The 13811-nt window shown below is 39.1% G+C and overlaps 1 protein-coding gene and 2 long non-coding RNA genes across 6 annotated transcripts in view; 2 read left to right on the top strand and 1 right to left on the bottom strand.

The window, feature by feature from the left end:
* The window catches only part of LOC100690878 (natural resistance-associated macrophage protein 2), a 27918-nt gene extending 19470 nt beyond the window's left edge, over nucleotides 1-8448 (bottom strand). For 2 of the 4 annotated variants that reach the window (XM_019349702.2, XM_019349705.2), the window contains exons 1-4: nucleotides 6661-7019; nucleotides 5333-5422; nucleotides 902-1056; nucleotides 677-799 (exon numbers count right to left, since the gene is read on the bottom strand). In XM_019349702.2, coding sequence (XP_019205247.1) covers nucleotides 677-799; nucleotides 902-1056; nucleotides 5333-5422; nucleotides 6661-6682 — 390 coding nt within the window. In that variant the 5' untranslated portion in view covers nucleotides 6683-7019. Of the gene's footprint in view, nucleotides 1-676; nucleotides 800-901; nucleotides 1057-5332; nucleotides 5423-6660; nucleotides 7020-7520; nucleotides 7537-8408 lie in introns of those variants that run through there. The other 2 variants (XM_005477899.4, XM_019349703.2) reach the window with 2 other exon arrangements.
* On the top strand, nucleotides 5203-6084 carry LOC109196202 (uncharacterized). Its single transcript, XR_002057696.2, has 3 exons — nucleotides 5203-5246; nucleotides 5345-5436; nucleotides 5855-6084. It is a non-coding gene; the product is annotated as an uncharacterized LOC109196202 (long non-coding RNA).
* LOC112843280 (uncharacterized) lies at nucleotides 8261-13811 on the top strand. The gene is made up of 2 exons (XR_003215506.1): nucleotides 8261-8344; nucleotides 12383-13811. It is a non-coding gene; the product is annotated as an uncharacterized LOC112843280 (long non-coding RNA).

Genomic DNA, 13811 nt, shown 5'->3' with positions numbered 1-13811 from the left:
TGGTGATATAGCCAGGTTAAAAAAGCAAAACGTGCGACCCATCAGTCTGTATTTGCAGTACACTCACTCAGACCTGTCACCCACTGAAAACATTTGGAGGACAGTAAAAGACTAAACAATAAACAAGGCCAGAAACTGTTGAGCAAATCAAATTTTACCTCGAGCAAGAATAGGAAGATATTTTTGATTTCAAAATAATAGAAACTCATCCTTTCAATAACACTAACAGAGTGTGAAGAAGAGGTGAAGCAGCCCCTGTCTCAACTTTATTGAAATTTGCTGCTGGCAAAAAAATTAAAATGAGCAGATATTTTAAAACAAAAGGTTCCCACTGTAAATATTAGATATGTTTAACTTTGTTTTTTAACTAAGGCTGCATTTCTTTTATATCTGACAAAATGCTCCAACTTTCAGAAAATTAGGATTTAATTTTAGTACCCAAGTAATCAGTGTTTTTTGAATTTGTTGCCTTTCTTGGTCCGGTGTTGTTATAACTTAGATATTTTGGGACATTAAACTGCTGCTTGTACAAAATAATTTGTGAAGTATAGTTGAAAAATAGTTAATTACCAAATAATTACCATAATTGCTAATAAAAATGATCTCAGTCTGACCTTCTCTGAGATAAGCTAACTCTTAATCAACCAAAACACAAACCAAGCATGATCTCAGTTACCTTGAAGCCAGCTTTGGCACCTGACTGCAGGTCAGACTCGATGTTACCTGGATCCAGGTAGGCTATGCTCATCAGAAACCCCGGGCCGGTGAAGGCCCAGAGCTTACGGAGACTGATCCACCTCTATGGCAGGGGGAAACAAAAGTTGCACCTCTAATAACATCAAATCTTGATTTATAGGGGATATCAACACAGGTTTGCATATGTAATCCAGGGTTGATTTACCTCGTCATCCTCCTCAGGGACAGGGACTTTCTCGTCAAAGTAAGTGCTGGAAACAGGCTCATCACTGTGATTCTGGAGGAAGACCGAGGGTGTGGAGTGTACTCTGTGAGTGTATGTGGTCTGGATCACCCCTTTCTCTTCAACCACGTCATCCGCTGAAATTTAAAACCAACAAAATGACAAAAGCATCGTAAGAAAGTAGAAAAGTGAACTTTACACAGGTCAACAACACACAAACAGCATGTTAGGCAGGCAGATGAGTAGGAAAACAACTGATATTTACATAATAATGTGAAGCTTAAAGTATAATAACATAATGCGTTCAATGTTTATCTTTTAGCTTGTTGAGAATGCAGTTTTGCTTCATTATAAACTTTCATAGAAACCAAAGTTTAACTGCTGTCAGAGCTGCAGGTAATAATGCCACCACGTTCAGTCAGATGAACTGTGTGCTTGTCTCCTTATTTTTCTTCTGTTTCCTCTGCGTTTTCTGTAAATCCCTCTGAATAAACGTAAACAGGTCGAGTTAAACAGATAAAGTCTATCGTCCATCCAAACATCTATTAACTATAACCATGTGTCTGCTGGGATTACAGGACCCCACACACATAACTGAAGATACAATAAAAAAATACTCTGCTTTAAACAGTAATTTCACACCCAGCAAACACTTATTTAAAATCCTTTAAAAACATGACTTTATGAGCTGGAAAGTCAACATTAGAGTCTTTAGTTTAGGCTCAGGTCTACGTTCCCACTGTCCACGTGCAGATCTCCACACAGCTCATCCCAAACAGCGAAAACTTGTTGAAGAATATTTTATTAGACAACATCGAGTTATGGTTAAAAGGTTTTAAGGTCAACGAAAAGACAAAGAATAAATTACGTGTGTCCAAATCTGCTTTGAAAGTGCCAATTCTTCTCCTCCACACTTCTGCAAACTTTAAAGACGGCATCTCTTGCTCAGAGGTGTCGGAGTTACAGCGCATCACTGTGTTGACTTAGCAGGTGGAAACAGTAAATTTAGAGGCTTAAACAAATAAGCTCATCATGCAACACTCTATGAGACAATGCTTCACGTGTAGAGAGAAAGCAATGGTGTAAAGAAGTTTTTAATATTAAAAAAATGTGGATAACTGACTGTCTTTTCTAAATGTCTGGTCTTGGTTGAAAATCCAAATTTAACTGATGTTGGACACGTCACCGTCTGCTGGATATCCATCCTGGGCTTTCTAGTTTGTTTAATAACATCCTTTCATCAATTAAGCAATAAAAATGATAAAACTCGTTCTAAAATAATCTGTTCTGACATTTACTTCTTAGTCTGCTGCTTTTTTTTGTAGAACTATTTTCAACTTTCTAGCAAAATGACTTTCTGGCTTTTCACTTTTCAGCCAGAACATAAAAGGACGCCTTCCTGACGTGATGGGTTATGCCTCCTCCCTGCTCCTCCTGTTATCTGAAGCCTTCAGGGCTCCAGGTCATGTGAAGGCTTTTGTTTACAGCAGGTTTCTCCTGGTTTAGTCTCTTAATCTGAGCCAGCAATGTCTCTGCTATCAGGAACACGAGCTGCGTCAGTCTTATCTGAGCAGACGAGCTGCAATTATGACTGAACACGAATACTTTAAGTTAGAACACGACATTCAGAACTTGTTCTTCTTCATATCAAGAACGCCGTGTAAAGTTAAAGTGCCTTAATGCTTCTAAAACACATTAACACAGTTTAAGTTGCCCGTTGGACCAGGAGTGACTTCCAAGACCAGCCGTGACATAAATCCTGCTCACAGCTTTACAGCTTAAAGTTAAATTTTGTTTGAGCTCAGAAAAGCTTTCGGCAGAAGATCCTGAGTTTTCTGCCTGAATCCTTATGGACAGTGAAGCTCAGACATCCGAGAGAAAAGTATAAAGTAATTATCATAATTTAAAATAAATAAAATAAGAAAAAAACCCTCAAATATTCAGCAAAGAGCTGATCAATTTTGAGCTTATAATTCATAAGAACTTGTCATTACTTCATAAGAGCTTTTTCGGAGCTCTTTCCAATGTGACAAACATCAGAACAACATAAACTGAGACTTTGTCACATCCTATAACAGCAGCGAGTGGAACATTACAGATCCCGACGAGTCGACCAGCATCAGCCTAATCCTCGGCAGGAAACTGCCAGGAAAAAATCAACAACATGCTGACATTTATCATTGTAAATATTTATATTGAATGATATTTAGACGTGTATCCTGGTGGCATTTTAAGCAATACTGTCCAGTCCAAAATAAGCAACAGCCAATATATGTTTATGAGTGTAAATGCCTTTTGAGAAGTGCAGTAACTACGAATGCAGTGCAGCGTTTCACGGCCTGAGGAACTTCTTTGAGTCAAGCAGAAGAAACACTCAGGTTCAGGTTTTTCTCTCTTTACCTTCAATCAGCAGGTGAACCAACAATCACCACTCAGGAGCTTTTGATCACATCACAACGTCTTCTTTCTTTTTTTGTACTTTTTAAAGACTTCCAATCCAGCAGTTTTCTCAAAATGTTCTTGCCCAGGGCACACCAACGGGCAAGCCAAAATTTCAAGGCACACCTTTACAAAAACAAACAAACAACGTACGTCTGCTGATATATCCTCAGTTCACGGTCTTCTTCTTTTAACATGAAGATCATGGGCGAAAAACTGCCCCAGGGCCAGAACTGGTCCATAGACCATTATATATGATTTAAGTCTACTTCAACTGTGGACGTTCCACTTGAGTTTGCAAACAAACTTTTAGTTATAAACTGTAACAAATTTTCTCCAACGGTAAATATAAGAAACAGAAGTTTTTAACTTTTTCCTTACAAAAAATCTTGTTTTTAAAACAAGGACCGGTTATTGTCTGCTGTGTCTAGTATATATTTAGCATAATTCAGCACTGTTTTAATTCACGTCTTTAAAGTGCGCACGCCTCTGAGCTGATAGAGCTAGCCTGACATCTGACAAGTGCCCCCATTCAACCGGTGTACGTCTTGCTTTCACGGCCTCACGAGACACTGAGCAGACCAGGTGTCTCTCAGAACAGACATTTGGTTTGCAGTTTGTCTCTTTAGCCTGGGATCGTGCTAACTTTAACCAGCTTTTCCAGACGGGTGACACACTTGAGCTGAAGACTGTTGACATCCTCAGTCCAGCTGGAGCCAGAAGACAGGGAGCTGTCACTTTGGTCTGTACCGACTCTGTCTCTTCTTTAGGTGGACGGTCGTCTGCACCGGTGTTTAGTTGTGGTCTGTGCCACAGGAAAAAAGTGATCATATTTCCTTCCTGCTGTCATTCGGGGTTGTTGATTTGTCAGTCTCATAATTCCCACCATCTGGGTGCAGCACGAAGGACTGGGGGCTGAGTGCGTGCAAAGTATCGAAGATAAAGTTCAAAACAAGGGAAGCTAATCTGATGGCTCCTTAAACATGTATTCTTTTTAATGTCCAGCAGGGTTCAACAAGCCTTTAAGTTGTATAGATGCCTGTGGGGAAAACAGGCCTCAGTAAATACTTTACTGGTGACTTTATGTGTTCAGTCATTTGTTTGAAAGGTATTTAGAAAATATGTGGCCACTCTTCAATTCAGGAAGGAGGATAAATCTGTCAGGCCGTCAGTCGCAGTCAGATCCACCCCGCCCTCGTTTGTTACGCCTTTTTCAAAATACGACAGACAGCAGACATGTTAAGCTCCGTGCTTCATAACAGGAACCACTGTCACAGTGGCTATGTCCATCTTTATATACAGTCTATGGGAATCACTGGTCTAATACAGGCATCCATCCCTTTTTCCTAAGCTTATTCAGGAGTGTTTAAGCCTATCCCAGATGTCATGCAGAAGAGGGAAGGTATATCTAGAAGAGGTTTCACAGCACAAAGAGACAACCATCATTTACACCTACGTACATTTGGAATCAGGTAACCTAAGATGCATGTCTTTGATAGATGCACCACCTTACCCCTGGTCAGCTGTGAAATGAGTCTCCAAAAGGAGACAGAAATACTGTAAGCTAGTAATTTAATGGTCTCCATATTTTAATTGAAAAAAGATGCCAAATAAAAAAAAAATTAGGGGACTCAAATTAATTCTCTTGTACACAAATTTGTTGAGAAATCTATTTGGAGCCACGCTGTTAATGCCTGGAAAGTGAAAGCAAAGAGATGATCGAGTCTTGGTTGAACAGATATGAATTAATAATACGATAAAAGTCAACAGTTTGTTCTGCTTTTAGGGGAAAAGAGGAGCTGATGCTTCACTTCCCCCGACACAGAGCAGATTTGTGTTTTGCTGTCACGACGCTGTAACGGCTTCCTGTAGCGCTCAACGTTGCTGAGTAAGTCTGGCTGAAAGGTTTCATGTATTTCATAAAAATGTGATGAGTCCTTAAAAAAATGCTGTGTACAGGATAAACATCCTCACCTTGTCCTTCAGCTTGCTCTGGCTCCTGATCTGTGGGAATACTGGGAGGTAGCGAGGAAATGTGGATCTGCTCAGGAGCGGGGTTTCTGCCTGGAAGCAAACAGGTAATTATACTGGGATTAAAGTGATTTATGTAATCAGATTACATACAGAGAATCAAATCCTTCACACACAGAAAACTATGAGAAACTATGTACAAATGTGTAGTCGGGCCTCCACTCAGTTCTCTGATATGCGTATGTATTATGTATTCTAATACTTCCAAAGACATGTGCGGTGCTGTGCAAAAGTCTTGAGTCACGCCTCATTTTTTAAATTTTGCTTGCAAAATGTGAAAAAGGTGCAAAGATTTATTGAAACATGTGCAATATGAGATAAAAACAGAGTTTGTACAATTCTAACGAGCTTGAAAGTTGATATTTGGTGTGACCAGTCTTCGGGGTTAGTTCTCCAGGCTTCTTGGGGGACTTTCGAAGCTCTTCTTTGGATGTTTGCTCATTTTTTCTTCTGTCCTCTGTCCAGATGTCCCTATAATGCTTCCATAATGTCGGGGTACACGCTCTGGGGAGGCCAATCCATGACTGATAGACTTCCACTGTATACTTTTCTGTGCAGGTATGACTTTACTGCACTGACAGTGTGTTTGGGATCACTGTCATGCTGATAAATGAAGCTTCTCTCAATCAGACACTTTCCAGTCTTACAGGCTTACAGATGTAGACGCCCACCGTGTACCTCTAATAAAAGCCTGAGCCCCCCAAAGATAATGTTACATTGTTTTTGTCGCTCATTCATCTCAGTATTTACAGTTTTTATTCATAACAGCATTTGTTTCTTTTAAATGAATAAACATTTTATTTGAAATAACATCAGAAAAGAAGCCCACCTGTAATCACACATTTATAAGTATCAGTATTTTACATACACATATTTTGTTTACAGCGCTCATCACACATTTCTAAATAATATGGGTACAATTAAACTTCCACAGATGGAGAATTACTTTTATTATAAAGTCATTTAGAATTTTATAATATAACACACGAGTTACTTTACTGATTTAACTGCAGCTTGCATCAATACTGTAAATTTAATGAGGGCAGTTGAGGGGGTATAATTACCTGCCCTGCTCGTGACAACAAGTTCTTGTGATAGTGTAACTTTATACAACAGGAAACGATAAACCCAATAAACACGACAAGGTTAATATGAACTTTGTGACACGATAAATCTGTGCTATAATATCCTATAATATGCGTCTGTGTAGATCTCCAGACAGCCAGCATCACCTGTGCTGCACGAGGAAACGATCCAAAGGGAAAACTCACCTGAGCGCAGGAAGGAAAACATGCTTCTTCTTTGTGTCTTTAACACTTTGAAATCTTCTCATCGGACGAAACCAGAACTAAACTTCTGAACTCCAAGCTGGTAAACGTGTTCTCGCTTCCTTCTTGGATCCAGTGGAATTTACGCGGAGCAGGAATATCCGGCAGGTTGGACATCCTCCCTCCGAGTGAAGGTGTTGACTTATCGTGCAGGTAAAGAGAAGGAGGAGGAGGAAAGGGAATCTCCCTGAGGACAAAGTCACACATATAACCTTAAACTTTGATAAATGATCCAGTCCTCTTGCCACTTTCTACCACGTGACCAGGTTTGCCCGAACAACCTGAGCAGAACAGCAGGAAATGATCTCTCGTGCAGGAGATTTCAAAATAAAGCGAACGACCTGGTTAATGTTTTAATGAAACGATTTTTACACTCGTCCAGGTTGGAGTGAAGCTGAAATTCACGCGTCAGCTTTTTTTTTCTTTTTTTTCTTTTTTGTACTGGTTTCCATTCAAAATAAAAGTCACATCAAACGTTCCGAGCTGCAATTTTCAAACTAAAGTCCACATGAGGTAGTGACAGGTACAGAAACAGACTAGAGTGCTCTCAAATTACAGGGAAGTGAAATTATTCACTTTACCGCTTCAAACTTTGGACATTAAACGCAATTATTAACTTTTTATCTGCGAAATTTACACGAAAACCTATTTTGTATTCAAAAATAGATGTATCTTTATATCCTGACTTACATAGCTGGTTTTGTAAAACCTCTTTGACAACTTAAGTATAACGTTAACAATTAAAAACCTGAATAAAAAAATAAGAGCAATTTATATCATACTATATTAAGCTACAGTTGTACCTTAATACAACTCGTGGCTCAAGAGTTGGCAGTTCGTCTTGTAATCGGAAAGTTGCTGGTTCGACTCCCGGCTACGACAGTCTCGGTTGTTGTTTCCTTGGGCAAGACACTTCACCCGTTGCCTACTTGTGGTGGTCAGAGGGCTCGGCGGCGCCAGTGTCCGGCAGCCTCGCCTCTGTCAGTGCGCCCCAGGGCAGCTGTGGCTACAATGTAGCTTGCCATCACCAGTGTGTGAATGGGTGGATGACTGAATGTAAAGCGCTTTGGGGCCCATAGGGACGAAGTAAAGCGCTATACAAACAGAGGCCATTTAATCAGAAGTTTACATCCACTTATCATGAGCATGAATGTTATTGGGCTTTTAATGATTTCTTTGATTTCCTTTCCTCCCAGGGTACTTAAGAAACAAAAAAACAAAAAAACAAGAATCGTGTGCACAACTCTGAATTAGTTTGGATTATCTCTAACCCACACAGGGTAAAAATCATACATACAGGCTCAAATCTATGCATACAAACTCACTAACATTTGGTTAAATGTTCCAAAATGTAAAATTTATAGTACACAAAGATGTCACATTATTGGTTTCTTTCAGAGTCTCGACATTGGCTTTGTAAAGTAAGTGAGTATGGTTAATCAGTACTGACAGCTATACAAATATACAACACATCAACACATTAACATACTGCGTGGATTAGCAATACAGACACTGACAGAAGACCATGAAAACATTAATTAGAGGAATCTAATGCAGCCGTTCCCACAACCTCCATACCGAACTGCACGTCTGTGTCCATGAGAAACTTACTTTTACTTGTAATCAGGTAAAATTGCAGCTTTAGATGCATTTCTCTAAAGAATTTAGCTTTTTAGTCATTTAATACTAACCTGTAATCATCTTTCACGACACTGATTGTGAGTCAGGTCCCTAAATTGGGCAGCACTAATAGTTTATTTTAAACTTAATTTATAACCCGGAAACCGTCCAGAAACCAGGGTGTCAGATTCCTGCTGAACTGAGTTAGTTATTGATAATTAAGTACAGCTTCTTATTTTATCTGTACATAAAATATCTTTGTGATTTTTTTGTTTTGACAAAACAAGCCACTTATCACTGCTGTTTAACTAGCAAATCAATCAATAATGAAGTCGTTATTAGGAGCAACAATGTGCTACATGTAGTGGCTTGTTAAAAGTGAGACAATGAATCTAAAAACACTGTGAGCCAGGGCTAAGATACCAAAGTTGTGTGTGTTTTGCTCTTGTTTTAACTTTAAATAGTGTAAATTAACCACAAGAATACTGATCAAAGAGTTTGTTTCATTTTTAAAATCACACAATACAATAAAACATGTCTTTTGTATGCTTTACAGTTAATTAAACCCACTGTGGTGCAAAATTATTCGATTTAAAATTAGACAAGACAAAGAAATGGATGTGGAAGAGAAGAATGTTTCTAAATCCTTGTTAATCCTGTTGCAGATTGGTGTCTTGTTGACCAAACAACGATTTAATTGCAGCTTGCATCAACAGTGCAGTTTAATGAGGACAGTTAGGGGCTATAATTATCCTTCCTTGCACATGACAACAAGTTCCTGTGATTATGTAGCTTTATACAACAGGAAACAACAAATCCCATTAAACACTAAAAGGTTATGTGACACTATAAATCCGTGGTATAATATCCTAAACACATAAAAAAGAGAGGACATGTGAAAAAAAAGAATATGAGCGAAGAAGCTGAGAAATAAAACTACTCAGACAGGTAGACAGGTGAGAAGATCTGAATAAGGTTTCTAAAACACTAAGAGTCCAAACATACTGGAAGCTGGAGTCAAGATGTGTGTTTGTTTTGTATTTTAATTTTTAAAATGCTGACATTATTAACAAAAAAATACAAAAGATGCCATGCTCTAAACCCTTTAATTATGGTATATTGCAGTTGCAGTATTTACATTGTAATGTGAATTTAACAGGACTGCTTTCATGCAAAAAAATTAAAAATCAAGATGTTTGCTTTGTAAAATGAACATATTTAATCCAAAGCCATAATTATTGTACTTATCAGATATCTTGCTGCAAGGATACCTTTAAAGAGTGCAGTCACCTCCTGCTGCAGGTGTCTGTACGCCCTCTAGCAGCAGCAAGAGCTGTGATTTGTTTTTATGTCCAAGAAAGACTTGAGCCATGCTCTGGAGTGAGTTGCAACAATAAGAGCAGCCACTAGGTGGCGACAAATGCTGACTGATTTACACTCCGGAAGCGCCACTCTGCTGAGAGCTCACTGCACTGATGTTTCACCGTGCTGAGCTTTTATTTTACTGACGCCTCAGTTACACGGTGCTCTCCACTCTTGAACATCAAACATCAGCTTCATCTGCTGGTTTACCTTCTGAAACTCCGGATTCATCGTTCTTTTTAACAACAGGCAAACTGAGTGACTAGAGCTGGGAAAAAAGAAGTACTAATAACATCAACGCTGGCACAGAGAACCTATTATTTATTTTATTATTGTTATTTGCCCCTGTCGAGGCTATTATAGTTTGTTAAATGCAAAGAAATATATAAATAAAAAAAAAAAAAAAAAAAAAGTGTTGATATTTTAGTTAGTCTAGTTTAGTTTTAGTCAATTCACTTACAAAATTAAAATAACTGCAGGAGATGTTTAGTGATCAGCTGACGACATTTGTCAGCACACATGAGGAGGCTTTGGTACAAATTTCTCGACTTGTTTTATGACTGGGTCACGTGTTTATGTTGAAATATGTGTTGTGAGCTCATGGAAGTGGTTTGCAAAACGGCTTGCATGTGTGCAGCAGCAGAGTGACGTAGCAGGGCATGTATGCGATTCATTGAATAGATGCTTAGAATCAGCTGGGCTGTCAGCTGATTCAGGATGACGTCTGCTGGGACTGTTGTGCTCTGGTTTGATGTTTTAGTTTAAGGATGTTTAAACTCTTAAGTAAAACCTAGTATTGCATCATACTTCAGGGCAGAAAAGAACATCTGATGAAGCCTTCACCGGACACGTCTGTGCAGATAATGCTGCATAAATACTCGTGAAAATATACTTTTTGCTGTTTTTGTCTGTGTTTGGCCTGTTGATACTTTAACCTCAGGCAAAGAGCTTCCAGCACCGTCACCACAATGCTGGTAATGTTTCTTTTATAGTCTTATAGAAAGTAATAAGATGCCCAGCCTTTCCAAGGTTATGATTTAAGATTAATGGCGTACTTAGAAAACTGTGACCAATATGATGATGATGATGATGATGATTATTATTATTGTTGAATTTAATGCAGAAGGAAGCTAGTTGTAGCTTCAAGGACCTTGGAACGCTGCTCTTTGAGGAATAAGCTTTTTAACCAACTATGACATTAACTGTGATCTTCTTGGCTCTTACAGAAAGACTTTTAGTCATTTCTTAAGTGTAAGGATATTTTTTTTTAAGTAAAAAAGCATATAGATAGAGTCAGATTTAGTCAGTAACAGCTGTGAGGCCAAGCTGAACAACCCTGGGCTCTGTGAATCAGACACAGTTATTAATACAACAAATCTGTGAGCGAGATTTGAAAAACTCCTGCAAAATTGACTTTTTTTTTAAACATCCGTCTAATCAAAAAGGAATTAGAGGCTAAATAAAAGCCTTAAACCCCTGAGTTATTAAACACTGATATTATTGAAGCTGTTCTAACAAAATCTCAGTTTCAGCTCAGCGAAAAGTGCTGTATCAGAAATAATGATCATACCAGACAGAATTCAGCTTTGCATGACTCAAAGTTCAAAAAAGATCCTTAATCTTCTAACACTGTGCCATATCTGGTCCTTTGCAGTTTTAAAACTGGCTCTCGTGTCAGTGTAAAATTTTGCCTCATCCATTTATAGCTAGAACTAAACACACAGGTGCAGCTCCACAGCACCTGTAACTGTGGACTAGCTGACACAGAACGGCTACAAAAAGGAAATCTGAAGCTAAAGGAAGTCAGTTTCACTGGTAGCCGAAGACTGAGCAGCCTTTATCCTTACCGAGTGTAAAGACTGTGTGTTGATTTGCCACAAGACTATTTCTGTTGTAAAATAAATAGCTTCATCACTTTGATGTTTGAATGTAAATATTAACAAAAATTATGGACTCAAAGACAGAGAACGGAGGCTTAATTTTCATGCACCACCAGCTGCATGGCAGAAGGTTTCAGTTAAACTTTTGTTCTGCTGGTTCTTTATCAAACTTCCTGCACAGCTGTTGAGTTGTCATCCTTGGGCAAGGGCAAAATTAAAGATCAGCTACTTTTCTTTAACACCAGGCTCTATTAATTCTTATTAAATGACCAAAAGTAGGAAAAGCTGTGATATTGAAGCTGGTGAAACGGGTTGGTATTCTATGCATTGGATGAGGTCTTAGTTCTTGGGTCTTGAGTAGATTGTTCCCTGTGAGGCTGGATGAGGCTGCTTTAGGTTGACTTTCTTTACCTGAAATGTAAAGGGGAACATTTATGCTGTCATGCCCGCTGAGGCTGGTTATGTTTGGACTCGTGTTTAACGTTTCTCTCTGTCATTATGGCGGTAATTTGGCTTCCATTGTTGACTTCTGTTCTCACCGTGTAACTCAGGGGTGGGCAATTCCAGGCCCCGAGGGCCGGTGTCCCTGCAGGTTTTAGATATCGCCCTGGGTCAACACACCTGAATCACATGATTAGTTCGTTACCAGGCCTCTGGAGAACATCAGGACATGTTGAGGAGATAATTTAGCCATTTAAATCAGCTGTGTTGGTGTAAGGACACATGTAAAACCTGCAGGGACACCGGCCCTCGGTGCCCACCCCTGGTGTAACTCCAGTCTCTTGCTCTGTGTCCTGTTTAAGGAAACTGTTTACCTACCTGTAAGACTTACCTGCCTTGCCTCGTGGAGATCCATGCTCGCAGCCCTGCACCCTCCACTGAAATCCATATTCTCTGGTTGCCGTCTCTTCGTCTCTCCTGGAACCAAGCCTGCCCTCTGGCTCTTCTTCTCATTGCTCTAACTCATCACAAGGAAGGAATACAAACTACGACTCGCCGCTTTCAGTCAGCCAGTCCCATATTTCATGGCAGTGCCATTCCTCTTTACAGACCCTCTCAGACTGTATGCATATCCTCCAGCCCAAGGGTGTCAAAAATAAGGCCCGGGGGCCAGAATCTGCCAGACAAAGACTCCAGTCTGGCCCACTGGGCGGCTTTGGAAAATGTAAAGGAGGACGTAGATTTTAGACTTTTAACTGTATGTTTGCAGCCGTTTGTATTGCACCAACATAAATAATAAGTAGCAGATAAACAATTAAATGACAGAAAGTTCCTGTTTTTTTACTACATTTTCGACTGCTATGGAAATTTGATTTTTACAAAACTGCTAAAAAATACAAAATAAAATAAGGATATATTCTGTGAATTAACAAAAAATATCTTTTATAGTCACAGGAAAGTCTGAATAATCACCTAACAAAACTTTTTTTGTCATTTTACACATTTATCTTTTACAATTTATACCCAAAGAGTCTGGCAGACTACTTTCCTTTACTACAGCAGAATTTCTTAAAATCTGAGACGTACTGTTGGTCTTACACTTCTTTTTCTTTCTCTTATTTTAAAATATCTTGGTTGTTGGTGTGAAATTCTTTGCTCTGACTCATCATTTCATTTTGCTTCCTGTCTTGAGTTTTTTATTATTGCCTCCCCTGTTTCCTCTATTAGTGTTCTGTAGGGTTGTTTCCTGTTTTCTTTGATAGTTTTAACTGGGTTTCACTTCCTGTCTGTGTTGATATTCACTTGTTATATACACTGATAGTCCTGCCCTCCTCTTTACCTTTGTTGCATGGTCTGTTATATTCCTGGTGGAGTTGCTTAGTCATGCAGTTTGTGTCTCACCTTTTGCTGAATAGTCTGCTTTACAATCCAGTCTTAAACTACAATAGTACACTACACTCCAACATTTGCAACATGTTATTTTTATCCTTTTAGTCTTTTAGGGTAGCTTTGCATGAATCATAGTCCTTATTCATCCTATATTGGGGGTGTGTTTGAATACTAAGGTTTCTGAGTGAAATGGCAGTGAAGTATCTGCATGGGGGCCACAATAAGAGCCTTTTGAAGTCTCCCAATACTGAAGAAAGGAGCTTCAGTGCTTCCTGTTTCACCTCCCTCAACAGACGATAGATTTAATCATCCTTTATGAAAAGAGAGGAGGAAATGCCGTCCTGTTATTCACAGCGACCGACCATCTGACCGTTCATGAAGATGATCAGGAACACTGGCAAA

This window comes from Oreochromis niloticus, linkage group LG20 (assembly GCF_001858045.2).
Source record: "Oreochromis niloticus isolate F11D_XX linkage group LG20, O_niloticus_UMD_NMBU, whole genome shotgun sequence".
In the NCBI taxonomy this organism is placed as follows: domain Eukaryota; kingdom Metazoa; phylum Chordata; class Actinopteri; order Cichliformes; family Cichlidae; genus Oreochromis; species Oreochromis niloticus.
Note: the sequence above shows the minus strand (reverse complement) of the source record. Positions and strands in the feature narration are given on the sequence as shown.